This window comes from Bos grunniens, chromosome 3 (genome assembly GCF_055505025.1).
Source record: "Bos grunniens cultivar Pamir isolate PY7600 chromosome 3, Bosgru_T2T1.0, whole genome shotgun sequence".
NCBI lineage: Eukaryota > Metazoa > Chordata > Mammalia > Artiodactyla > Bovidae > Bos > Bos grunniens.
Window position 1 is genome coordinate 104977672 of NC_141167.1, and position 26851 is coordinate 105004522.

General features: G+C 45.7%; 1 protein-coding gene across 1 annotated transcript in view; it reads left to right on the plus strand.

Annotated features, from left to right (window-relative positions):
* The first annotated feature begins 571 nt into the window (after positions 1-571).
* The window catches only part of INTS3 (integrator complex subunit 3), a 39820-nt gene continuing 13540 nt past the window's right edge, over positions 572-26851 (plus strand). The window contains exons 1-10 of the mRNA XM_086392808.1: positions 572-2082; positions 12261-12344; positions 13193-13276; positions 17955-18068; positions 18264-18348; positions 19682-19748; positions 21965-22109; positions 23367-23496; positions 24773-24870; positions 26156-26347. Of these exons, the coding sequence (XP_086248934.1) occupies positions 1939-2082; positions 12261-12344; positions 13193-13276; positions 17955-18068; positions 18264-18348; positions 19682-19748; positions 21965-22109; positions 23367-23496; positions 24773-24870; positions 26156-26347 (1143 nt within the window). The 5' untranslated portion in view covers positions 572-1938. The remainder of the gene's footprint in view (positions 2083-12260; positions 12345-13192; positions 13277-17954; positions 18069-18263; positions 18349-19681; positions 19749-21964; positions 22110-23366; positions 23497-24772; positions 24871-26155; positions 26348-26851) is intronic.

Genomic DNA, 26851 nt, shown 5'->3' on the forward strand with positions numbered 1-26851 from the left:
AATATTATGAGGTTGTTAGTTGGAATGAAGTTAATTTCCATTTTTTGATTTGGGAGAAAAAAATGGTCAGGATAGAAATACTAATTGAGCAAGAAGAAAGAAATCGTAAAACAATTTTATTTTCGTTAAAAAAACAAATGAAAACAACCAAAGAATTGTGGATATGTGTTTATGTATTTTTAAAAAGTAAAGAAAGATATACAACAAATTAGTAACACTGATGGCTCAAGAGAAGTGAGACTGGATGGGGTCAAAGGGAAAAAAGAGGGTTCCTTCTACTTTGCATTGTTATGAGTTTTTATTACAGGTTTTTAAATTGTAATAATTTAAAAAATAAGTCTTGGGAAACCATATTGACTAGATAGGGTGAGTCACATAATTTCTACTAAGGATTTGGGAAATTCAGGTGTCTGAGAGGGTAGTTTAGTATGATTAGAGAAGTGGCATGATGTTGAATGGGCTTGAATCCACTGTAATCCCTAAGGATATACTATATATATATGTATATACACATACATATACACACATACATAGGCCAGAGAAGAACAAATTCCAGAAACATTTCTAATAAAAAGCCTTTACTGACTGAATTACGGGAGGGAAAAGAACGTCAAAAACAAGCTTCCACACTGGATTGCTAGAGGCAAATGCTGACCCGAACACAGATAAAGCAGGACAATACAGAGCTTCCAGAAGCCTAATAATGAATCCGTGCATGACTCTAATGAGCGGTGTGCAAAAGTAGGTCCATGCTTTTATTTTTCCTCAGTGTCTGGCTGATAACTCCAGTTGCACGGACGCTTCCAATAGCTTGTGTGATATATACTCTTAGCTCCGGCAGCTGGCTTCACACCATCCAATGGCATTTGCTCTGACACTGCTTAAGGGTTAGGGTTCTGCCCCTTGGCCCTGCTATGTCAATTCACAACTAGGATTCGGGTTTCTCAAAGCCACCTAGGGACGAACAGTGCCCTGGTTCCAGTACCACCCTAGCTTCTGAACGAGGGAGGAAAGGAGGGTGGAGGCCAGCGCCGCGCACGCGCGTCAACCCACACAGGCGCAGCCTCTCTCCTTCCTGATCTCTCACACCCACCTCCGGGAAGTCGTTCCGTCCCGCCCTCCGAGAGCAGAAGAGGAATATGATTGGACACTCTGGCTGTCCATCAGACTGGTTTCTCTTCTGCTCTCTACTATTGGCAGCCGGGGTAAAGGCCTGTGGGCCAACGTCGGCCTACTCCTTCGAGACTGAGAGCCACCGCGGAAGCCGCTATTGGCGGAGTCCAGGGACCGCGACTGCTCACTTCCGGCGCAGGCCTCCACGATTCCTCCCCCTCCCCCGCCGTCGCTCTTGGCCTTCCCACCCCCCGCCCTTCCACCATGGCCGCCTCTGTGTGGTGTAGGGAGAAGCTGGTCGTCCGTGTCCTCCTATAGCGCTTACTGCCTCACCCTCACCCCCTGGGGGCCGGAACCAAAGGAACCTCGCTCCCCAATCCCTGGGGCATCAGCCAGGAAGGATTCCTACCCCCTACTTCAGGGGCAGGACTCCTTTTCTCCCCCACCTCCTGAGGTAGAAACTTAAGGTTTTCCCAGCTTCTCTTAGGGTCAGAAGCCAGAAAGGGCTCCTTTTCCATTTCTTCAGGGACAGAAGCCTCTCCTACACTTCCCGTAGGGGCGCAGACCCTTAGCCCTGCATACTTAAGAGCTAACGGCGTTTCCTCAGCACTGCCAGTCCAGAGGCACGACCTAGAGGCCCGCCTGCCTTCGCCTCCTGCACAGGAGCGCTTTCGGAGAGGAGGGACGAGTGCAGAGGCCAGGGACCCTTACCCCCTATCCCGCCTTGTCCCTCTTGCCCCCCATCCTTGTCAGTCCTAGATTCCCCGTTTCTAGGACTTCCTACCCATCCACTCCCGGGCCTTTTCCCGTCTCCCGGCTGCAGCCATGGAGTTACAGAAGGGAAAGGGGGCAGCAGCAGCAGCTGCTTCGGGAGCAGCGGGAGGTGGAGGAGGAGCGGGAGCAGGAGCCCCAGGAGGGGGGAGGCTGCTACTTTCAACCAGTTTGGATGCCAAGGATGAGTTAGAGGAGGTAGGTGTGGGGGGTGGGGAAGGGAGTTAAGAAATGGGGTTGAGGAGGGATACTGGAGCGGATGGGGGGTGGGGGTGGGGGAGGAGGCCTTAAAGTTTTTTCTAAGACAACACAAACACTGCTCCTGACTTCCTGCTCCTGAAGGAAGAAGTGTGGGCCAACTTCCTGGACAGGTTGTCATAGCAACAGCAGCCACTACTGTGAAAATGGGTGGAGGGGGGATGTGTTGATGAGGAAGGGATATAGCATCCAGATCTACTGGATTTATTTTTGACATTCCTTTCACATATAGGCCACAGCTATAATTAATATTTAACCCTGTTTCAGTAGGGTCATATATTGAGTAATGTATGTGTGTGTAGGTGTTTTGGGGGGTGGGTCTGATAGGAGCTTGCACTAGACCTTGGAGCCTCCTCTTAGATAGTGTTGACTTCATTTAGACCCTCAGTTGCCGGTGATGTTAAGTGGGCGTTTAGAATGAGTGAAGATCTAAGGAAAAGTGAGTTGTATTTTGTTATGGGTGAATGGGACCTAGGGGACTGTCCTTCACAACCAAATGGCATACACACAAGGGAGGGAACATACAGATGCTGAGAAAGAGGGTAGGGTGAGGCGATGCCTTGGGCCCGAATAGGGATTTTAGACTACTGAATAATTGACCCCTCCCCCCACTTGTTCCTCTTGCCCTGTCCCTGACAATCCAGAGTTGATCATTTATCCCTTTCCTGTGACGGTAAAGCGTCTGTCTGCCATGCAGGAGACCCGGGTTCTATCCCTGGGTTGGGAAAATCCCCTGGAGAAGGAAATGGCAGCCCACTCCAGTATTCTTGCCTGGAAAATCCCATGGACAGAGGAGCCCGGTAGGCTACTGTCCACGGGGTCGCAAAGAGTCGGACACGACTGAGCGACTTCACTTCACTTCACTTCATACATGAAGAGACATACTTAGGAATATGAGACTGAGAAGTGTGACATGGCTGGATTGTTTGTAAGACCTAATACATTCAACTCAGTGGTTATCCGGGGACGGGACAAGTAAATTATTAGGCTCTTCACGGGCAATTTCCCTGCTTCTGACTTTGTCACGGCTCTTGATCAGATGTTAGAGGGTGGTCAAGCAGATAGGTGGAATTCATACTGTAAGTTTGAAGGAATGTTGGTTCAGATGCAGGATGGCAGAACACATACAAAAAGGAGCTTTGTAAATCAAGAAGCACCTGGACAGCAACCTTGTAGGTTATCCATCAAATATGTCTGTTCACAGACACACTTTCCATCATGCTTCTCCCTTGTAATTCTGTATGAGATGAATCAGAGTTTGTCTTCTGTTGTTATCAGCTAAGGTAAATCCAATTAGGAACATAAAAAATGCTTCTATTTTTTGAGTGCTACCTGTTGCACTAACAAGGCAGCTAACAGTGCTAAAAGTAATGTATTCCCGAAACAAATACAAATGACTGCCAGAATTGCCTGGCATTTTAAATTATCTACATGTTTAGAAATGACCACTGTCATTGTCAAAGTATTTATTGAGCCCTGGGTTCCAGCACTAGACCTCTAGAATTGTAGCAAGAAAATCATCGATTACCTTTGATCACTGCACCAGTTGGGTGGAGGGGAAAAGACCCCAAGGGTAGTGAAACCCTTGTTTATTTCCCACCCTGATTGCCGGAAGGGTCATCCTGTTCTAATTTGTACCACAGCATCCTATTCCTTGAGGAGTGACATGTTTGCTAGCAAGTGAAATAATATGGCAAAAGGGGATCTCATAAGGGATGAAGCATTTATTTTCTTGCTCTTTTGGACTGTCTGAGAGTGAACTTTCAGCTGTTTCCAGAAAGAAGGGGGAGGGAAGGTCTCCTTTTTTTCTTGATATCCTTTGTGCTTTAGATGTTTCTCAGCTTGTCTTGGCCTTCCTCCTTTCCTTCTATGCCCTTTGTCCTTTGCATCTGAATTTTCCAACATGCCTTACCAGTTTCTAACCTCGTGTGTGGCTCGCACTAGATCAGAGTGACTAAGGTTAAGACTTACTGGCTTCTTCTCTGGGTCTTGTCACGCATCTCTGCACTCAAAACCTAGTATTGACTGATCTCTGGTTGTTCTGGCTTGGTTGTTTGCAGCATAGTCCCACCTATTGCCCAGGAACACAGTAGGGAGACCCAAGGCCTGCCTTCCAGAGGTTATCATCTAAAGACTGAGTTAACACTCAGAAGAAAGGTAAAAACAAAAACCCAGTGAGGGTTGCAAAGAGACCGGAGTCAGCTGGACGTGATGAGGAAAGGCCCTTCGAGGCCTGGAGTGTGAAGTGCTGGTGAGGAGCATCACAGGCAGGGGCTGTGACCCTTCTACCCAAGGGACCATGTGTCGTATCCTTTCTTCTCTTTGGCCCTGTTCTTTTCTTTGAATGGGGAATTCTTGCCCATCCCCATCCATATTTGAGGAATGAGATAAAAATAGTGCCAAAGATTGGAGGCCATTAGAACACGTAGCTTCTAATTTCACAAGCCTTCAAAGCTCCTGGTCGACCACTCCTCTGCGGAGAAGGACCCTGTCCACTTTGAAGCAAGGCTAAAGGCAGGGGCTGTGGCTCAAACAAGCTGGAACCTCCTCTTAAGCTCTGGACAGGTCTCAGTTTTGCATTTGGTTAGAGGTATGTCCCTTCTAGGTTTTCTCCAAGGCGCATCCAGTCTGTGAAGATTCTCCAGGGAATGGGCTTTGAGTCATTTCTGATTTTTTTCCCCTTAAATCCTCATTTCACTTACAAGTGACTCTCGGTTGTAGAATACTTGGAACCCAGTTTGTTCAGTAACCCTGTACTAATGTGAGTCCTTAGGGATTTTGTAGATCAGATCATATCTTTTCCTTAAGCCTTTGAATTTTAGTCTCCGAAGGCCACTGACTTCCCATAAGGGGACAGTATTTAAGTATTTATTATTGTTATTGTTTAGTCACTAAGTCATGTCCAACTCTGTGACCCCATAGATTATACCCCTTCAGGCTCTTCTGTTCATGGAATCCCCAGGCAAGAATAGTGGAGTGGGCTGCCATGTCCTCCTCCAAGGGGTCTTCCCAACCCAGGGATCAAACCTGAGTCTCCTGCTTGGCAGGCGGATTCTTTACCATGAACAGCCTGGGACGCCATTAAATAATATAATTTTTAGCAAACTGTATGTTACCTGGAGGAAGGAGGAGACACTGAGAGGTTAGAGCAATCCTCAGACTTTATAGGCTCCAGCTTCAGGTATATACTCGCAAACTAGAAGGCCTCCCTGCTTTCCACCCGCTCTCCATCTACTGCTACTGTCATGGAAACCATGGTAAGGTAGTCTTAGTACTAGAAAAATTATTTTAGAAGCTCCTAGAGGTGGTAAATATTTACTAAACTCTCTGAGGTGCTGTCGTGAAGGGCTTACTCTGAACAGTCATTCTGCCAGCAGTTGTTGGCAACTTCATGTGTGGTTCTGTCTTTACTGAGGGCCTCGGTTGTCCAGGGGAAGCAGGGGTACAATCTAGTAAGATTGTAGGGATCTGGCTTTCTACAGCCCTCTGTGGAGGTGTGGTCCTCCAGTCACTCTGAATGATTTGTAATTAGTTCACTCATCTCTGTTTGGAAAAGAAATTTCTGTAGTTCAAGAAGAGCAGTATCCTTTATATGTTTCTATTGCCTGGGAAGAACTGACCCTCATATTTGTTTCCTCATTGCTTTTATTCACCCATCCAAATTCTGGACTCTCCCATTTTCTACATCCTTAGTTAGGCCTCCCTGTTGCAAGATGCCAGTTTTCTTTCTTGACTCGGCAGTGACCCATAGAAATGAGTCAGACCTCTGAGTGGAGCTTAGATACCGAGGAGGGGCCTAGAGAAACGTGGTTCAGTGCAAGGGCTCTGTGTTACATCACTGGGAGGAACTAGGCCGGCCGTCCAGCTTTGCTCCCGGATCTTGGTGCAGGGTCCATCTGTCAGGCCTTCTCCCCTCTCCTGTACTCTTTCCTCTTCTCTCACAGAAGGCAAAAGTAGGAGAGGAAGCTTTTCAGCCTGGTTAGGGATTTACCAATGTCCTGTGTAGGGCTCAGTTTTCAGGAGTCTCTGAGGACATGCCATTAAAAGCAGTGGCACGGAGCACTGAAGGGGGGTCTGGTCCTCATGGATTCAGTTGTGTGATCGCTGAGCTGCTTCACAGATGGAATAGAGTCTGATTCAACTGAGGCTATATGCTAGGTGCTTTCACGTATGTTAACCTTGTTTAGTCCTCAAAGCAACCTTATATGGGCTCTGTCTCTTATTTTTTTTAGGTGAGAAAACCAGAGTATTATAAGTAAAAGGTTAAGTAAGTTTTGGTAATTTAAGTAACTCACCTAAGATTAGCCTAAGGCTTTCAAGTGGTGGAGGGATTCTCCTCTTCCTTGCTTGTCCATTGGCTCCACAGCCAGCTGCTCTTTTGACTTCTCTTGCATCTCTGTTGATTCAGCAGCAATTTCTTCCTTTTTATCACAAAGTGATGTCTAGGATTTTATGATGCTGTGCTGCTGCTTACTCACCATCTTCCTCCACTCTGAAAATGCTTGTTAACCTAGGCCGGGTAAGGAGGGTCTCCCAGAGCGCCCAGCAAGAACAGCCTAGATTTAGCAACTGGAGGAACTGATAACTGCCTTAGATGAAGAAGGATAAGACTTAAAAAGAGAAAATACAACCTGAGGTTATTTTCTTCCCTCCCTTTATCATATAGGAGCTGGACTAGGTAATGATGGATCTCAGAGTTTGTGGGAGAGGTGGGTTGTGAGATTTACAGCTCAGCTCTTCATGTGATCTCACAGCTCCTTTTCACAAGTACACAGGTGCTGTTGATTAAGGCTAAGCACGCTGATGTGACCTAATTTGGAAGATAGTCAGACCTGATGTTGGACAGTGACGTTGTCAAACCTGAGCAGCTTTGGGCCTAATTTAGGTTGAATTTTTTTTGGCTCTGGGAGCTCCTTGCCTTAATACTCAGTTCTACTCTGCTCTTAGGTAGGGATGGATGTAGACAACTTCAAGATGATGGTCAAAGGAGAAACATGATGGTCTTTCATTCTAGACCTCTTTCCTATGTCCTTATTTGTCAGTAATTCTCAACAAGATGTTTTAAAAGACTTAGGAAGTAGTTTAGGTAGTTTAGGAAGAGGCTCACTGACTAATATGAGAAACACTTTGTCAATATTTTCTTTATCCTTAGTATTAAATGCTTTGAAACAGGATCTGTGACTTAAAATCTCCTTAGAATATTGAGCACATATTGTGTTACAGAGTTTGCCTTTATAATTAAGAATGGTCCTTGGTGCATGCTGGTGCTAAGTTGCTTCAGTCGTGTCCAGCTCTTTGCGACCCCTCTGGACTGTAACCTGCCAGGCTCCTCTATCCATGGGATTCTCCAGCCAAGAATACCAGAGGGGGTTGCCATGCCTTCCTCCAGGGGGTCTTCCCAATCCGACCCAGGGATCAAACCCTTCTCTTTTTTTAAAAAAAATTATTTTAATTGGAGGCTAATTACTTTACAATATTGTAGTGGGTTTTGCCATACATTCACATGAATCAGCTATGGGTGTACATGTGTCCCCCATCCTGAACCCCCCTCCCACATCCCTCCCCATCCCATCCCTCAGGGTCGTCCCAGTGCACCGGGCCTGAGCGCTCTGTCTCTTGCATAGAACCTGGACTGGCGATCTATTTCACATATGGTAATATACATGTTTCAATACTATTCTCTCAAATCATCCCACCCTCACCTTCTCTCAGAGTCCAAAAGTCTGTTCTTTGCATCTGTGTCTCTTTTGCTGTCTTGCATATAGGGTCATTGTTGCCATCTTTTTTAATTCCATATATATGCATTAATATGCTGTAATGGTGTTTTTCTTTCTGACTTCTCTCTGTATAATAGACCCCAGTTTCATCCGCCTCATTAGAACTGATTCAAATGCATTCTTTTTAATAGCTGAGTAATAGTCCATTGTATGTATGTACAACAGCTCTCTTATCCATTCGTCTGCTGATGGACATTTAGGTTGCTTCCATGTCCTAGCTCTTGTAAACAGTGCTGCGATGAACATTGGGGTACATGTGTCTCTTTCAACTCTAGTTTCCTCGTGAACCCTTCTGTTTTTTGTCTTCTGCATTGGCAAGCGGGTTCTTTACCACTAGCCCCACCTGGATTTTAATACAGTGCTCCTCACCTTTGTTTCACTAGAGACCCTGGAAGTTTTAGTTTGGCCTTTTGTTCTCCACTAGTTCTTTTCTTTCTTACTCTCACCTTTTTATTTTTTATTTTTTAAAGTTTAGTTTTTAAGTTTTTGGAGGGACATTTCAACCATGAAAAAGTAGAGAGAGTAGTGTAACTGCCCTGGAGCGATCACTCTGCTTCAGTGCTTACCAGTACGTGGCAGTCTTGTATCTCCATTTAGTCTCCTCTGGATTATCTTGAGGCAAATCCAAGGTATATCATTTCATCTGTAGGTATTTCATATATATGTTTATGAGAGATGGACTTTTTTATTTTTAACATAACCACAATAGCATGCCTAAAATATTAATAATTCCTCAATGTAATAAATACTCATTGTTCAAATCGACTGTTTCATAAATCCTTTTTTTTTTTTTAAGATTTCTTTTTTCCCCTTAAGTTTCTCATGTGCTTTACTGGGTTTCTTGTTTTGGGGGGTTTTTGGGGGGGCTGTGTGGCATGGCTTGTGAGATCTTAGTTCCTGGACTAAGGCTTGTACCTGGGCCCACAAGCATCAAAACAGAGACTCCCAACCACTAGACCACCAGGGAATTCCCATAAATTCTTTTTGTAAGTGTTTTTTTTCAGATCAGTAATCAAACAAGGAGCACACATTTGTTGCATTCAGTTGACATGTCCCTTTAATTTCTTAATAACTATTTTAAAATAATTTCAAACTTATAGAAAAACTGTTAAGACATAAAACTCTAATACTCTTCTTCTGGACTTACCAGTTGTTAACATTTGCTGCATTTGCTTTTCATTTTGTATACATACTAACCTTTTGAAAATAAGTTGCAGCTGCATGCCACTTAAGATTTAAATACTTCCAGGAATATTTCCTAAGAACAGGATTCTCAGTTACATAATCCCTGTTTTATTATCTAAATTGGAACATTTAACATCAGTATGTTAATATTACTTACAGTACATATTTACATTTTACCAGTTGTCCCAATAATGTCCATTATAGCAGCCCAGAATCACACATTGAATTTAGGTGTACTATCTCTTTTATTCTTAGTCCTTCCCCTTAAATACTTTAACAGGCCAGTTATTTTATAGAATCTCTCAATTTGGGTTATCTGAAATTTCAGCTGTCAGTTTGTCTCGTTACTCGGGATATTAACTCCGATTGCTTGGTTAAAATGTTATCCTCTAGAATTCCCTTCAGTTATTTTCTCTTTAATTAAGAAGTATTTTGAGCGTATGTGACTATATACTCTTGTGAAAGTTTCACCTCTAGTTTTAGCGTTAATGATACTTCCCTGAACCAGTTACTGCTTCCATCATTCCTTCTGTGTTTTCAGTTGGCATTCCACTGTAAGGAAGAGCTTTCCCTTCTTTCTTTGTCATGTGTGTATATATCAGCGTGGTTTTGTGAGTCCTTATTCTGTTCAAGGAGTTGTCATTTTAAGTCTTTTTTTTTTTTTTTTTTGGCCTGCCACATGGATTGTGGGAATCTTAGTTCTCCAACCAGGGATCAAACCCAGGCCCTGGTAGTAAAAGCGCCAGTCCTAACCCCTGGACCACCAGAGAATTCACTTAAGCCTCGTCTAATACATGAGGTTCCCCTTCCCTGCTTTTCCCCTTGCAGTTTATTTATTTATTTTTTTCCCCTTGCAGTTTAAATGTTAAAGAAACCAGGAAGCCTGTCATGGTTTACACTTTCTGGATTTTGCTGATTATACCCCCATGGTGACTTGACTTGTAAACTGGTAGTTAGGTCTAGAGATGTGGTGTTCAGTCGCTCAGTTGTGTCTGACTCTTTGTGATCCCATGGACTGCAGTACGCCAGGCTACCCTGTCCTTTAATATCTCCCGGAGTTTGCACAAACTCATATCCATTGAGTCAGTGGTGCCATCCAACCATCTCATCCTCTGTCACTCCTTCTCCCTTTGCCTTCAGTCTTTCTCAGCATCAGGGTCTTTTCCAGTGAGTTGGCTCTTCACATCAGATGGCCAAAGTATTGGAGCTTCAGCTTCAGCATCAGCCTTTCCAATAAATATGATTTCCTTTAGGATTGACTGGTTTTATCTCCTTGCTGTCCAAGGGACTCTCAAGAATCTTCTCCAACACCACAGTTCAAAAGCATCAATTCTTCAGCGCTCAGCCTTCTTTATGGTCCAACTCTAACATTGGTATATGATTACTGGAAAAACCATAGCTTTGACTATACAGACCTTTGTCTGTAAAGTGATGTCTCTGCTGTTTAATACACTGTCTAGGTTTGTTACAGCTTTCCTTCCAAAGAGCAAACATCTTTTTAATTTCATGGCTGCAGTCACTGGCCACAGCAATTTTGGAGCCCAAGGAAAGAAAATCTGTCCCTGCTTCCACTTTTTCCCCTTTTGTTTGCCATAAAGTAATGGGACCAGAAGCCAGGATCTTGCTTTTTATCATGTTGAGTTTCAAGCAAGCTTTTCATACTCCTTTTTCACCCTCATTAAGAGGCCCTTTAGTTCCTCTTCACTTTCTGTCATTAGAGTGGTAGTATCTGCATATCAGAGGTTGTTACTTCTCCTGGCAGTCTTGACTCCACTTTGTGATTCATCCAGCCCAGCGTTTCACATGATGTACTCTGTACAGAAGTTAAATAAGCAGAGTGACAGTATGCACCCTTGTCATACTCCTTTCTCAATTTTGAACCAATCAGTTCTTCCCTTTCCAGTTCTAACTTGCTTCTTGACCTCCTATAAGTTTCTGAGGAGACAGGTCAGGTGGTCTGGTATGCCCATCTCTTGAAGAATTTTCCAGTTTATTGTGATCCACACAGTCAAAGGCTTTAGCATAGTCAGTGAAGCAGAAGTAGATGTTTTTCTGGAATTCCTTTGCTGCTTCTATGATCCAATGGATGTTGGCAATTTGATCTCTGGTTCCTATGCCTTATCTAAATCCAGCTTGTATATCTGAAAGTTCTTGGTTCACATACTGTTGAAGCCTAGCTTGGAGAATTTTGAGCGTTACCTTGCTAGCCTGTGAAATGAGTGCAATTGTGCCTTAGTTTGAACATTCTTTGGCATTGCCCTTCCTGGGGATTAGAATGGAAATCGACCTTTTCCAGTCCTGTGGCCACTGCTGAGTTTTCCAAATTTGCTGGCTTATTGAGTGCAGCACTTTAACAGCATCACCTTTTAGGATTTGAAATAGCTCAGCTGGAATTCCATCACCTCCATAACTTTGTTTGTAGTAATGCTTCCTAAAGCCCACTTGACTTCACACTCTAGAGCCAGGATATCTGGCTCTAGATGAATGATCACTCCATTGTGGTTATCCTGGTCATTAAGGCATTTTTTGTATGGTTCTTCTATCTGTTCTTATCACTTTTTCTTAATCTTTTCTGCTTCTGTTAGGTCCTTACTGTTTCTGTTCTTTATCATGCCCATCATTGCATGAAGTGTTCCCTTGATATCTCCAGTTTTCTTGAAGAGATCTCTAGTCTTTCCCATTCTGTTGTTCTGTTCTGTTTCTTTGCATTGTTCATCGAAGAAGATCTTATTGTCTCTCCTTGCTCTTCTCTGGAACTCTGCATTCAGTTGGGTATATCTTTCCCATTTTCTCTTGCCTTTTGCTTTTCTTTTCTCAGCTATTTGTAAAGCCTCCTCAGACAACCACTTTTGCCTTCTTGAATTTCTTTTTCTTTGGGATGATTTTGATCACTGCCTCCTGTACAATGTTACAAACCTCTGTCCATAGTTCTATAGGCGCTGTTTATCAGATCTAATCCCAATGAATAAATCTATTCATCACCTCCACTGTATAATCATAAGGGATTTGATTTAGGTCATACCTGAATGGCCTAGTGGTTTTCTCTACTTCGGAGATGTGACGTGATTTAAATTTTTAAAAAGCTTTTTTGGGACCAGAAATATGTCATAGGTGATGGTATGAAGGCTTCTAAATTTTTTTCTCACCCCTTCACAGAGATTGGAAAGATGTATGAGTATTGTGACATCGATGACTACTGGTGTCTCAGAGAGAGAGGCCAATGATGCCCTCAATGCCTATGTGAGTATAATACTCTCTTTGAACCCATTTCTGCTTCTTTGAAAGCTTTTAGACATAATCAGAAAGATTGGAAAGACTTCAGTGTTTAGGAGCTAGGGGTTGAAGCTAATGTCTTGGTTTGCTGAACCAGGCTTCCCAACTCCTCTCTGTCTTTCCTAATCTGGGAGTCGCATCTCTTGGAGCCTTGAAAGTGAAAGTGAAGTTGCTCAGTTGTATCCAACTCTTTGCGACCCCATGGACTGTAGCCTACGAGGTTCCTCCATCCATGGAATTTTCCAGGCAAGGGTACTGGAGTGGGTTGCTTTAGGCATCATTAAATAACAACTTTAAAAAAATAACTTACAGTTCTCCAGTGGCTAATTTTCTTTATAAATCATCCTCACATATTTGATCTTTTACATTTCTGAGGTTGAAGGATTTAAAGTAATACATGGAAAGGACTTAGAGAATTTCTGGCACACAGTAAATGTTCAGTAAATATTTATTGTTAGTAATTGTTCTTATTATGTCTTCACCTTACACATACCCAGGGGTTCAGTGATTTGCCCAAAGTCTTGACTATGTTTCTTTGCGGTTCCCTCTCTACTAAAGGCTGTTAAGGTGTGGAGTAGGGTTTTCCCCCCCATTTCAAACACTTTATTTTCTGCCTCTGGCCTTCATCAAGCCTTGGAGAAAGCAGTATGGATCCATCCTTTCTCTCCACCTCTCTCCTAAAACAGATGCCCATCACTTTTAGCTGATGATTCTCCTTTGCAGGTTACTCAAGAGTCCCAAGTTTTCTGGGAGCAACTGTGCTTAAGAACTTTTCTCTTGAGTGACAGCTAGTTTTTTCTTTCCTCTTATCCCAGGTATGCAAAGGCCCCCCGCAACATGAGGAAGTCTGCCTGGGCCTCTTCACCCTTGTCCTTACTGAACCAGCCCAAGCCCAGAAGGTAAGACTCCCTACTCTGGCCCCATATTCCCTTCTCAGATACGATCTGAGAGAATGGTGGAACTTTGGTTTAACTGGTTTAGTATCAGACCCTTGGACCAGGGCTGGATCATCTTATTCTCCAAATATAGTTACAACTCCCTTTTCACTTAGTAAATGGGTCACTTTTTTACTAAAGTCCTTCCTTTCTCTTCAGATCCTGAAGGTAAAAGGCAAGAAAATGCAGTTGTGAGAGTGAAAAGGGATTTAAAGAGTTTTAAGTTGTAGATTTTTGAGTCAGGGCTGAAAGAGTTGGGATTTAATCCAGAGACTGTGCTGGTCTTTGTTGCTGCCCACAGGCTTTCTCTAGTCGTAGACAAGGGGGTACCCTCTAGTTGTGGCACACGGGCTTAGTTGCCCTGAGGCATGTGGAATCTTCTGGACCAAGGGTCGAACCCATATCCCCTGCATCGGCAGGCAGATTCTTCACCACTGGACCACCAGGGAAGTCCTAGAAAGCTTAATGTTAGGTGATGGCCATAATAATGTAGTGATTAAGAGAAGACAAATACACTGGAGTCAGACTTCAGGAGGAATACTGTATGAAAACTAGTCTGGAGTGCTTCCCAAATGGAAGAGTCTCTTTTATGTATTGATATTAATAGAATGGTTTAAGAGAGATCCTTCCTTGAGGTGAGGGACTGAGCAGGATGCTCTCTTTGGACTCCATTGTTTCTATAATAAAGTAGCAAAATCCTGTCTTTTGCCTCTCTGGATTTCCACTTTCTGTGTCCTTGAGTCTTGCGGGATGGTTTAGAGACACTTGTTCTATCTGGCATTAACTGCATGACACTAACAGAGAAGAGCTTGGTGTGGGGGAATTCAGTTTAATCCTTGCCCCTTCCTTGAACAAAGGGAGTGGGAAAGGAAACAGTCATGCTGTGTCCAGCATTGTGTTCGGCTCTATCCGAACATTTAATCTTCTCAGAAAGCCCATGTGAAACTGGCGGCTTTGTTCCCTTCCCCCAACTGCTCTCAGTGTACTTATAAGAAACCTGGAGGTTGTTTGCTCAAGGAGAACCAAGGGAACAGCGTTCTCAGGGACAAGGACAGGATGCCCATGGTCCCCTGGCTTAGCTGCTTGCGGTCATGGCAAACCTGGGGTGAGGATAGGTTGTAGGGCAGCGAGTATTGACAAGTCCCTGGTTTCCCAGGCCATTTCTGGGCTGGGACATTGTTGGGTTAAGTTGGCGTTTCATTTTCATAGCAAGTTTATCATTGAGAACCTTAAAGACAAATGAACATCTCCAGTTTGGTGTTGTTGTTAATCAGTAATGTGATCCACCCCAGCCTCGCTGTTTTAAAGAAAGTGTTGACAAAGATGGGGGTGAAGGGTTGGGGTTAAGGTTTAGTTTTCTCTCGTGTGAGTTTTTATACATACAATTAAAACCTTATTTAGTCATCTCAGTGCAGATTCGTCTTGCCCACTGGTTTTATTTGTGTTTCAGGTGAGATCTGAATCAGCTAGGGTAAATCAGTAAATCTCAGTGAAGAGGGCAGGGCCCCATGGTATTTCTACCTCTTTGCCTGACCAGTCAGTGGAAGGTCACAGGGCTCTGCATTATAAAAGCTTATTATGTCATGAATTCGGCCACCCAGCCATGACAAGGCACTAGAGCACCTTGTCTTCTTTTTGCCCCATGAGCGTGGCCCAGGCCCTCTCCTTGGGTCTTGTTGGTTGACAGGGTTGGTTGCATCAGTTATTTTCACACGCTGAAGGCTTCCCAGCACATCCCCTACCTAGGAGCCTCTTCAGACAAAGCGGGGAGACTGGGAATTAGGAGAATACAGTTTTAGGCAAATGAGGAACTATCAGGTATGACTCATTCAGAGGCCTTGAGCCAGATCAGAGGGTGGTGGAAGAATCTGCCCCATCTCCTAGTACTTTATCCTTCTTCCTAAACAGGTGATTGTCTTACAGAATACTCTGTCCTGCAGAAGTTGTGGGTGGGTGTAACTGATAACTGATCCCAACACATTGTTTTAGGCTTCAGTTTAAACCAAGGGGAGTGTTTCCTAAGGATTTACTTGGAGTTAATTCTGTCTCTGGAACAGAAACTTAGTTAAGGAAAGAGCTGTCAGGTGTTGGCAGAGAGTGGAATATAGGTGGGGTGGATTTTGTTCCAGATCTACCTTCCTAACTTGCAGCCTTGTGTTTATATTCTCTGAGTTTATTTCCTATTTGATGTCCAAACTGAATTGCTGGGAGCAGGCCAGGCTGGGGGACTGCCGTGTGGTGGGAGGCTAAGTTGAAGGCCTTAACTTCTGCTCCGGTTCTAGTAGTCAGGGGATAAAGGTGATAGGAAAGGATTTAACACTGATGCCAAGGTCCTTCGTCACCAAAGATACAACACCAGGCCCTGGCAGTTCTTGGTTCAGGTGCTTCTCTCGGCAGATGGCTCTAGAAAGAAAGTTGAGGGCTGTGAGGGCCGAGGCTGGAACATCACTGTTCCCGGCACAGGACAGGTATCCTACCTCAGCACCATCCTGTCACCTTTCCTCTCTTTTGGGACCCTCTGTTTCCCACTGAGTCTTTCCACCCATCTACTTATCTTCCAAGCCAGTCAGCACACTGGCACAGAGTTTGGAGAGACAACTGGCACCATCAAGAATATGATATGATGTGATCCTCCTGGTGCCCGGCTGCATGCATTACCAGCAGTTGTGGTTAATAAGATCCCAGATGGAGCTTGGAATTAGGCAGCCAGAACCTACTTGCTTTGTCTGACCCTGCGTCTCCTGAGGGGCTGTCCTTCCCTGTCAGGGTCTCTTCTGCATCTCTGGGATTTCTGCTTTCCTTTGAATAGAAGGAAACAGCTCCTCGCTTATTAGTTGTGTCTCTGTCTTTGGCCTGACATAGGTCTCCCTTCTGCCTCTGCATCCCTCATCCTCTGCCCATCCTGTGACTCACTCCTCTAGGGAAGGCTCCAGGGCTGAACCACATTTACTGACGAGCAAGTTGGCAGTAGTTCACTGGCTTCTCTTACCTCTTGTTCCCTTGCTTGTACTTTTGATCTCCCAGCCCTCCCTCTGGCAGATGGAGTCAGAGGATAATCAAATTCTCCTTTGAGTATGAAAAGTTTATGGCACATGGGGGAATCTCTAAGTATTTGTATTTTCATTGGAATGCTTGTTTTGACTTAAGGATAATAGAAGAAGTGGAAGTAGGATAGCTAATCTCTTAGGAGTCCCTAGACACACCAAGTCCAGGGAGCAGCTGGTCTTGAGGATTACTTCTCTTTTTCTCCTTTTTTAAAAAAATATTTATATTTTTTAAATTTTTTGGCCATGCCACACAGCATGTAGGATCTTAGTTCCCAGACCAAGGATCGAACCTGCACCCCCTGCATTGGAAGCTCCGAGTCTTAACCACTGGACGGACCGCCAGGGAAGTCCCAGAGTACTTCTCTTTTGAACACTTAGGATGAACAAGTTTAGGAATGTAGTAGTCTAAAAGCCACTGTGAGCTCTTAACCTCCATCCCCAGCAGCCTCTTCTCCTTTTAGTTATTTCTGACGATAGTGTCAGGATGATTAAGAGCTTGGAATCCAGAGTTGGACTGCTGGGATTTGAATCTTCCTCTTATCTCTAATGTAATCTGGGGCAAATTACTTTAACCTCTCTGTTCCTGTTTCCTCATCTATAAAAACAGAGATGATAATAAATAGGGTGACTATGTGATTCGGATGCAGCAAGTAGAATATAAAGTTTTCGCACAATGCCAATGCATGTTCCCTGTTATAATTGCTATTATTATTAATGCTGTCCTTGCCACTGGCCATCCGAGGTTGTGAGATACTGCCTATCTATAATTTTGCCCTTTGTGCCGAGACCCTGACAGCATAGAACCCAGCAGGCTGAGGAGGTTGCTAATGAGGTCCCCTAAGGTAGTCCTCCAGGAGTCTGGTCTCTCTAGAGAGACAGGGTGAGAGAAACAGGAGCTCTCAGAGGAAATTGGCATGCATTCCCTTACCTCCCCCAGAGTTAGATGTGCTAAAGGACCCCTCCTTCTTCAATACTTGGTGGAAGTAAAGGGCAGCCTGGAGAAAAGAAGAAAGATGCTTCGTTAAGGAAGTTCGGTTTGGGTCTGCCCTTTCTTTCTGGGATCCTGGTCCATGGATCCTCTTTCCTTAATACTCCTAGCCCTTTGTTTCATCTGGCTGTGTCAATACAAGTCTAAAAATCTCTTTGAGATCCTTTCCGGCCTGTTCAACCAAACCCATTCTGCAGTGACCTTTTACTGGCAGATGAAAAGCAGATGGCCTCCACCTGGTTTTGCTCAGCTGGTGGCTTCAAACAGTGTGACGCTTCCCAAGGAGGGAGGTAAGGGGACAGGGATCCTTTCTTAGCAGGCTTTTCTGTCTTACTAGAATAACTCAGTCCCTTATCCCCACCCTGAATGACAGAGCAAGGGATAGATTTGGGATGGTGGAGCCTATGAAAGGTTTGTGGAAAGTCTTTCCAGAGTGGAAAGTCTTGTGTTTTGGTCATTGAATGGTAAGCATGCCTTCTAGAGCAGAAAATTTTTCACTGCCACTTGTATCCCATTGGTAGAGGCTAGGGGGCAAGGGGCCCCCTGTGAGTGGGATCAGGAGCCTATCCTTAGCTTGCTGGCTGCTCACAAACCTCACTTCTTACAGTGTTACCGGGACTTGGCTCTGGTGAGTCGTGACGGCATGAATATTGTTCTGAATAAAATCAACCAGATACTCATGGAGAAGTACTTGAAGTTGCAGGATACCTGCCGTACTCAGGTAAGGCCAGAAAGAAAAGAGAGATCCAGCTCAGAGACATAACAGAAAATGGATCCTCTCCTAAGGGGAAGGGAAGGAGGAATCGGGGGTAACACACCTCTGTCTTTGTACACCTAACTTATAAAATGACTGGATTAGACCCTTTCTCAAATTTACAGGCCTTTCTCTTCATATGTCTTTTTCTCTCTCCTTTAGTTGGTGTGGTTGGTACGGGAACTAGTGAAGAGTGGGGTTCTGGGAGCCGATGGTGTTTGCATGACATTCATGAAGCAGATTGCCGGTGAGTTGGATGGCAAGAGCATAAAGAAGAAAGAAGTATGCACTATGCCTAAGTCCAGGCAGTGGAGAATGATTGAGTGCCTAAGGGACTTGATTCCTGGACTGTTTATGTTCTTTCCTTTTGACCCAGGCATCTTCTGGCCACGTATGTTCCACAAAGAAATTGAAAAGTTACAGGGGGCCTTTTGGAGCAATAAGTCTTGCCTCATTTTCCTTCCTGCCAAACTTGAGGCCTGATAGAGAATATTTAGCCTGTTGTTGGCCTACTGTAACCAGTCCTCACTCTGGGGTTTCGTGGCCTATTGGATCAGGAAGAATCTGGAAGGAATGGGGGAGAAGTAAGGGTAAAATAATTGGTTCTCATCTCACTGTACTTTCAGAGCCCCCGACATCTTCTCTGGCTCCACCTCAATGTCCTAAACACTTAGGCCCAGTTTGAGGGACAAACTATGTCACAGAACAGACCCTGACATTTAGGCTTCGTTATCTTCAGAGACATCTGTCTGAACCACTGATTATCCAAGAGTCCTGCCCCTGCTACTTCTCTTCCCAAGATTACATGTGTTTGTGCAAATATGACCCTGTCTCTCTACCTCACCATTGCTCCTCGGTTCTTTGCTTCCTCTTCAGGATTTTATATAACAGTGATACTCCTGTGTATAAACCTTAATCTACGTGATGTGTGACTCTGTAAATTGAATTTTTACATTAGGACCTGGGGCAAGGCATAGCGTTGTTGTGCTGGCTATTTTTATCCGTTCTCCTGGCACTTTCTTCCCTGTTTGGCACTCCTAGTCCCCACTTCTGATCCTATGATTTTGATCTGGCATTACTGCTTGTTTAATTCTGCCCTAGGAAGTTTCATAGCAAGCACTCGAGACTGTGATACCTGGAGACCAAAAGCCTTTGGCCTGTCTTGAGCTGAACACAGGATTTGGGACATCCAGTGGCTGGACTGCAGCTGTTGCTTGCCTCCTGGACTTGTCAGGCCCTATTTGAAATGTCATCTGTTCTTTCCAGCTGTGGGCTTTTCATATCTCCTTCCCAGACATTCCCTTTTAGGGGTCAAAGTAATCCCACTGCAACCCCCTGTCTGTGGAAAGTAGCAGCTCTGATTTCTGGAAAAACCCCAAACCTTCCCTTCCCGTCTCTCTGGAGGCAAAGAGGGAAATTGTAAAGCCTGACAAAACAAAGACAGTTTTTTCAGCCCTCAGAGCATCAGGGATGGGATAACAGTCAGGGATGGAGCAGTAAGAAGGAGAAGGAGTGTGCTGGCTGAGCTGAGTCACTAATCAGAGCCATTCTGACTCTCTGTTTTCTCCCCCTTTGATCAGGTGGGGATGTTACAGCAAAAAACATCTGGTTGGCAGAGAGTGTTCTGGATATCCTGATGGAGCAGAGGTAGAGTCTGTCGTGAAGGGGGGGCAAGAGCTGGATGCGGCCACACTGGGTATGGGACGCAAGGGTGTGTGAGGAGCTTTTAGTGGCCCGAGAGCACCATAGGTTAGAGGCGGTGAGGTGGGGGAGGGAGCAGCCACGTACTGGTGGCAAGAGACGGAATTAATGCTGTGCTGTGGCCCAGGGATGAAGGAGTGGGAAAGAAGGTTTTTACTAAAATACCTCAGAGCCCAGGAAAAACTCATTTCATCTGATAAGGGTTTATTTTTGATCCAGACCTCCATGGAATGTTTATCTTTGGCGGGAGGTAAGGGAGAATGAACTCAGCAGAGTGGGGCCAGCCAACCACCCAGGCCTGGCAGGTACCCCTGTTCTCCCTTCCAAGACTGTCCATCCTACCCATGCCCTCCTTTTGTTGACGTGGCACAGGGGGTGGTGAGCATGAGGAGGTCACTGAGGCCATTGGTGCGGAGGGCATGAGATCCCTTCTCCATCAAAGTAAAGGACCAGAAAGTTTGAGGGCTGTTGCATATTTGAGCTTGTTTGGGTGTGAGGCCTACCTCTTGGTCCTATGGCCTCACTCTTTCTGTTGCGTGATTTCAGAGTCTGTTCCTGGGAGAGGACACCACAGTAGTCACATGATTGAGACGGCTGATAGTCTCTGTATTTCCAGTGGTTTAGAAGAATGGACCTCAGCCCTTCACACTTGTGAAAGAGATGGCTGTGTTCTGTGCGCTGCGGAACGGGAGAGCTGTGCCAGCCCTGCCGGCCAGTGCCACCTAGTGCCCCGGGCCTGGATGTGCAGCCGCAGGTGCGGTGGCAGCACATGCTCCATCATTGGTACCAGCGCACAGCACATGAGCTCCTAGCAGTTTCTTATCAGATCTCTGTTTGTCTTAAGTCACTGGGCCTTCCTAACATCCTGGGTCAGAGGGTTTCACTTTGATCTTTCTCTTCATTACCCCATCCCATGTCTCAGATACATTTATCACCTCCACTAGCAATCTTCCTAAGAAATGGTTTTTCTAATTTTGTTCCTGGTGCCGGATACCTTCTGTTCCCATACCTTAAAGCAGAATTTTTCTCATTTGGGCAGTCAGAGCACAGTCTTACTGTACAGGTGTCAGATAACTGCCCTACCTTTTCTCCTGCCCTCCAAAAAACTCGCATCGTTTAATGCACATGAATCCTTAGAACTTTAAAACTGTCTTCTTTCACACCTTCTTTCCCACTCCTTCCCAGGTCTTCTTAGGGGTGTGGAATTAAAAGGTAACAGGTCGGGGAGGGGGACCCACCCGTGGCTTTGGCTGCTGCTTTTACTCTGTGAAAGGAGAAGGCCAGAGTCTATTAATTAGGTGGCTTGAGGCCACCTTTTCCGGAATCAGGATGTTGCCTGGTTGGATTAATTAAACTCCCCATCTTTTTCCTCTGGTTCCCTGTCTTCCAGCAGGGGTGCTAAAACACTTACAAACTGCTTGTTTAGGGGAGACAGCTCCCCAGTTTTGGTGATTTGAGCCAGCGTTGGAGTCTTTGAATCTCCCTACAGTTTCTTAGTACTCCTCTTCAAGCAACAGGGAACGCAATTCTTCCATTACCCCCTTTTCTCCAGGAAATGTCTAAAACTCCTAGTAAAATAGGCTTTGCCATCCAAAATCATGTTCTTCTCTTCAGATTATGATTTAAGGCAGGTGACTCATTGACTGGGAGTGGGATCAGTGGCCAGAACAAATCAGGGGAACATTTGTAATGTGCTGGGCTGGTAATGACAAGCATACCCAGTGTGTTCTGAAATCTCCGCGGTCCTGAAAGGGTCTTGGTAATCCCCAGAGGTCCTTGGGCTGCACTTTAAGAACTGCAGGCTGTGTCCCTTGTGCCTCTTTCAGGCTTAGTGCACGGTAGGCAGTCTGTTAATGTTTGAATGACTGAGTCAACAAACTTATTTTATTAGAAGTTAGGTACTTACGGGTAGAGATTGCTTTCATTTAGCACTTATCTTTATTGGGCACCTGGTAGAGTGAGAGGAAGTTGTCCCCACCTTAGCCAGTTAATAGTCCAAGATAGATAACGACAGCACGAGTGAGCAATTAAGGAACCAGAAACTTACTCCCAGTGCTAATCATCAGCCATTTCCCAGGCACTGGAGCCAAGTGTGGGGGTAAATTGGGTGGGTCTAGATGGAGCGCAGGTGCCCATGTCTTCAGTGTCTTCCCTCCCTGTAGGGAATGGGTACTGAAGAGCAGCATCCTCATCGCCATGGCTGTTTACACATACCTCCGCCTCATCGTCGACCACCACGGGACCGCCCAGCTCCAGGCCCTGAGGCAGAAGGAGGTGGACTTCTGCATCTCACTGCTTCGGGAGCGGGTGAGGACAAAAAACCCGTAGGAAAGTGAGACCCAGAAAGGGATACCTCTCGTCAGTTCTCTGGTGACCTGGGGCCAGAGATGGTGGTGGAGACTGAAGGTGGTTCAAGGTCTGCTGTTTTTTCATCACTGTAAGACAGATGAGGCTAGCAGGGTGGAGAAATCAGTGTGGAGCAGCCCTAGTTCCTGTGATGGCAGAAGATGAGATGGTGGTTGGGTGGCATCACTGATTCAATGGACACGCACTTGGGTGAACCATGGGAGATGGTGAGGGACAGGAAGGCCTGGTTTGCTGCAGTTCGTGGAGTCACAAAGAGCTGGACACAACTTAGGGACTAAACAACAACAAAGCCCCAGTTACTGGAACGCTGTTGGTTACACTGGCATCCTGGGGACTTCCCTGGTCAGCTTCACGGGCGCTGTCACACAGCACGTCCCAGACAGAAGCTGTCTTGTGTTTCCACTGCTACGTTATCCCCACCCGCCCCCTGCCTGCCGGGGTAACTGCCGTGGTCACGTGGGATAGTGAATTGTCCACTGTCAGCTCTCCCAGGAGAGGCAGATCCTAGAGTTAAAGCTGTCTAACGCAGTAGCCACTAGCCACGTGTCACAATATAAGCTAAAATAAATTGACATTAGGGACTCCCTGGCAGTCCAGCGGTTTGGACTCTCTGCTCCCGGTGCAGGAGTCATGGGTTCAGTCCCTGGTTGGGGAACTTGGGCCACACATGCTGCACAGTGTGGCCAGGAACAAAAAAGCACACACACACATTGTAATTAGATAAAATTTTAAATTCAGTTCCTTAGTTGAATTAGACACGTTTCAAGTGCTCATTTGCCACATCTGGCAAATGGGTATCCTTTTGACAGCACAACTAGAGGTGCTGTCATTACCACAGAGAGTTCTGCTGGACCAAGCAAGTCCTGGGGTAGGGTGTCTGGAGCTCAGCTTACCAGCCCTAGCCTTTTGGAATGTTTGTGTTCCTTGACCTGGACTGAAACCATTCTAGGAGGAGAGGGCCACAGATTAACATGACAGCAGTTTCCAGCAACCTCTCCTCCTCGATTTCGGTCCCCAACTTCAGCTCTCTTGCCCTTGAACAGCTTGGAGCCAATCCCTTGGTTCCAGAAAAAATTGTGTAATCCATTCGACCCCTTTCCTCCCCTCCCTGTAACATATTGTTCCTTCCTCCCTGCAGCGGGTAGACAGTTCTTGTTTTTATTCTCTTTCCCGTCTCCCACCACCCACCCCATCTAGTTCATGGAATGTTTGATGGTTGGCCGAGACCTCGTCAGACTGCTTCAGAATGTTGCCAGGATACCAGAATTTGAACTGCTTTGGAAAGATATTATCCATAACCCTCAGGCCTTGAGTCCTCAGTTCACAGGTAAGTAAAGGTTGGGGCATCCTGTCCTTGAGAGTTCAATCGAGAGGGCAGAAGTGGGTGGATAGGAGAGGCTTTGGCAGTCAGGTTTAAGAAGCTTGGGACTGGGCAAGCTCTGCTGGGGACAGCTGGATGTGGGAACGGCGGGACTACACAGAACCATTCATGTTCCCAGACAGTCCCTATCTGGCAAGCTCTAGCTGTCTGTCATTTAAGAAAAAGTGAGATAGAGAGCTGTGATCCTCCTCCTCCTCCTGTCCCACCAACTCTTGGGCTCAAGAGGTGAGCCAATGACCAGTTTCCAGCTTCACTGAGTGTCAGGAGTGTCAGAGGTCAGCTTGTGAGACTGACTCAGCAGAGGCACTGGAATTTGTCCTGTAAGCGAAGGCTCCTCCCCAGGAACTGTGATGCCTCTGAATTCCAAGGATCCAGCTTAGCCAAAATCCTCTGTGGGGGAGGGAGCGTGTCTGTGTGCCTCCCCCAGCGAGGCCCTTTTCATCTCCCTTTTGCCTTCCCAGGGTCCTTATGGTCTAAACAGTGACTGTACAGCTTTGTCCCCAACCTGTCTCCAACATGCACATGTGTGTGATATGTGCACATGTGCACACGTAACACGAGTGTCACAGTCTAGGACTGAGAAGTCAGGAGAGGAGAAGCTAGCTCTGGTTCTGCGTTACGTTGTACTGTTCTTTTATGGCAACATGTACTGAGTTGTTTTAAGTGCCTGCTGTGTGCTAGGCTCGTGCATGTTAACTCTAATACTCAGAACACCCCTATAAGATGGATATTTTACTTTCCATATTTACAGATAAAGAAAATAAGGTTCAAGGAGATTAAGTAGTTTGCCCAAGGCCACACAGCTAGTAAATGTCAGAGGCAGGATTTGGCTCCAGGTCTGTCTGACTCCACAGCTCGTGCTTATGCCACAACACCACACTGGTCCCAGGACCCAGTGGTGGGACCATCAGGAGCAGAAAGAGAGGCTAGGGTGTCCCAAAATTTTCCCTAACTTTCCCACATGTTGCCAACTGGAATAATGTGAGTAGGGGACTCTGGACGGCCAGTAGAAGAAAAGAATGAATACCTCTGGGTCCTGGGGATGGTGGTTGGATGGAGCACATCACTCAGATGCTGGTTAGAACCCCTCTTGCTCGTGTCTTGGAATTTCCCCAAGAGCAAGACCACTGGCCATCGGAACCCGGCCCAGGTGACCCACCTGCCTTCTGCTCCTTCAGGTCTTCAGTCTTCTCCTTTATCTTTCCTTCCATACTTGGTTCAGGTATCCTACAGCTTCTTCAGTCAAGAACGTCTCGAAAATTCCTAGCATGTCGTCTAACCCCAGACATGGAGACTAAGCTCCTCTTCATGACATCCCGGGTAAGCTAACCCACTTCAGCAGGGAGGGAAGCTGCAGGTACTAGCTGCGCTTCTCCCTTCAGCCTGCAGGTGTCTGGTGGAGGGCCGGTCAAGTGTGCGATTGGGCACAGAGCTAAGGACTGGGGATACAGTGTTGAGAAAGACGTAACAGTTCCAGTTCTCAGGAAGCTTTCAGTCTGTCTAAAGTAGTCATTAAACCAATACTTGTATACAGATAATGTAATTTACCATTGTGAAATGTGCTATGAAAGAGTAGAGTGAGAGTGTTCATTCTGTGAAACTCATGGTTCCTCAGGGTGAGCCATGACCTCTCAGGAAGAGAGCTACGGCCTTTTGGTTTCCAAAGGTGGCTGAATTATGACAGCATTGCTTGAGGAGCGTGTTAAAATACACTTTCCTGGATGCTACTCTCCCAGAGAATCTGATTATGGCATCTGTATTTTTAACAGACTTTCCAGGCAGCAGCTTCTGTGCAGCTAGTCTGGTGTTAAGGAACCACTGCTCTAGCCAGCTTTCAGTTCCCCAAGTCATCCAGGAGAACTGTCTAGATCTGGGCTGTCCCACCTGGTAGCCACTAGCCACATGTTGCAATTTAAATTAGTTACAATTAAATAAAATTTAAAGTCCAGTACCTCAGTTTGAGCAGCTACATTTTAGGAGCTCAGTAGGCACCACCGTTGCCAAATGTTCTGTTGGACTATGTTGATTTAGTTTTTGTTTTTGTTTTTTTTTAACCTTTCTCATCTCTATTTTGGTTGAATTGGGAATAGAAGAGGAAATCTAGATCTTCCCCTTAGGAAAGGTTGCTATTTGTACACACTTAGAGTCCACTTGGAGAAGGAAATGGCAACCCACTCCAGTGTTCTTGCCTGGAGAATCTCAGGGATGGGAGAGCCTGGTGGGCTGCCATCTATGGGGTCACAGAGTCGGACACGACTGAAGTGACTTAGCAGCAGCAGCAGAGTCCACTTAGGGGAAGGACTTGGCTGGAAGAAGGTTTGGAGAATGTCTGTGTTTTAGACAATGATCCTGTTCTGTCATTCAGCCTAGGAAAGCTTTCAGTCAGTGCTGAGTAGACAGCATTCTTTTTAAATCGAGGAAGAGTTAAATCAGGATGTCTTCCCAAAGGCAGAGAGACTTAAGAGACAATAGGAATTAATGACTAAGTCGTGGGAAGAAATTGAGGTCTAGGTCAAACCTAAAGATGAATGGTGCTCATTTCCCTCTGTCCAGAGATTCCACCCTCCCTTCCTAGCTCTTCTTTCTAATGTTTTCTTCCCCCAAGGTACGGTTTGGTCAACAAAAGCGATACCAGGATTGGTTCCAGCGTCAGTACCTGTCAACCCCAGACAGTCAGTCTCTGCGCTGTGACCTCATTCGCTACATCTGTGGAGTTGTCCACCCTTCCAATGAAGTGCTGAGTTCAGATATCTTGCCCCGATGGGCCATCATTGGCTGGCTGCTGACCACGTGCACGGTGAGGGCCTGGGTGAGGGGTGGAGGCTACAGGGTGGTGACCCTCTCTCCCTCGTGTCCCACACCTCCATGCTTCCTCCTGACTCTGGGCCACTTGACCCCGAAGGGCCCCTTTTCACTCTCTTCCTCCTGACTATCTCAGTCTTTGCCCTGCCTCAAAGTTTACTCACACTTTTTATTTCCCATGTGAGTTTAGGGTTGAACAGTTTCATCTGAACCTTTACTGCCAGTCTCCAAGCCTGGGTTTCTCAGGCATCCCTGTCTTTTCCTGTTAGCTTCCAGAAACCACGTATGATTATTCCTTTGAAGTGTTCCTAACTCACATTCAGGTCTTGTGTTCCTTACACCCTTACTTCCGGGCCTTTTGGCATCAACTCTGGATACTTCCCTTCTTCGAACAGGGTGAATCCACAGTAGAGCCATTTCCTTCCCAGCGTTTCCTCCCTGTGCCTGGGATGGGAAACTGTTCTCTGGCATCTAGCTGCCCTCTGACCTCTCCTGACAG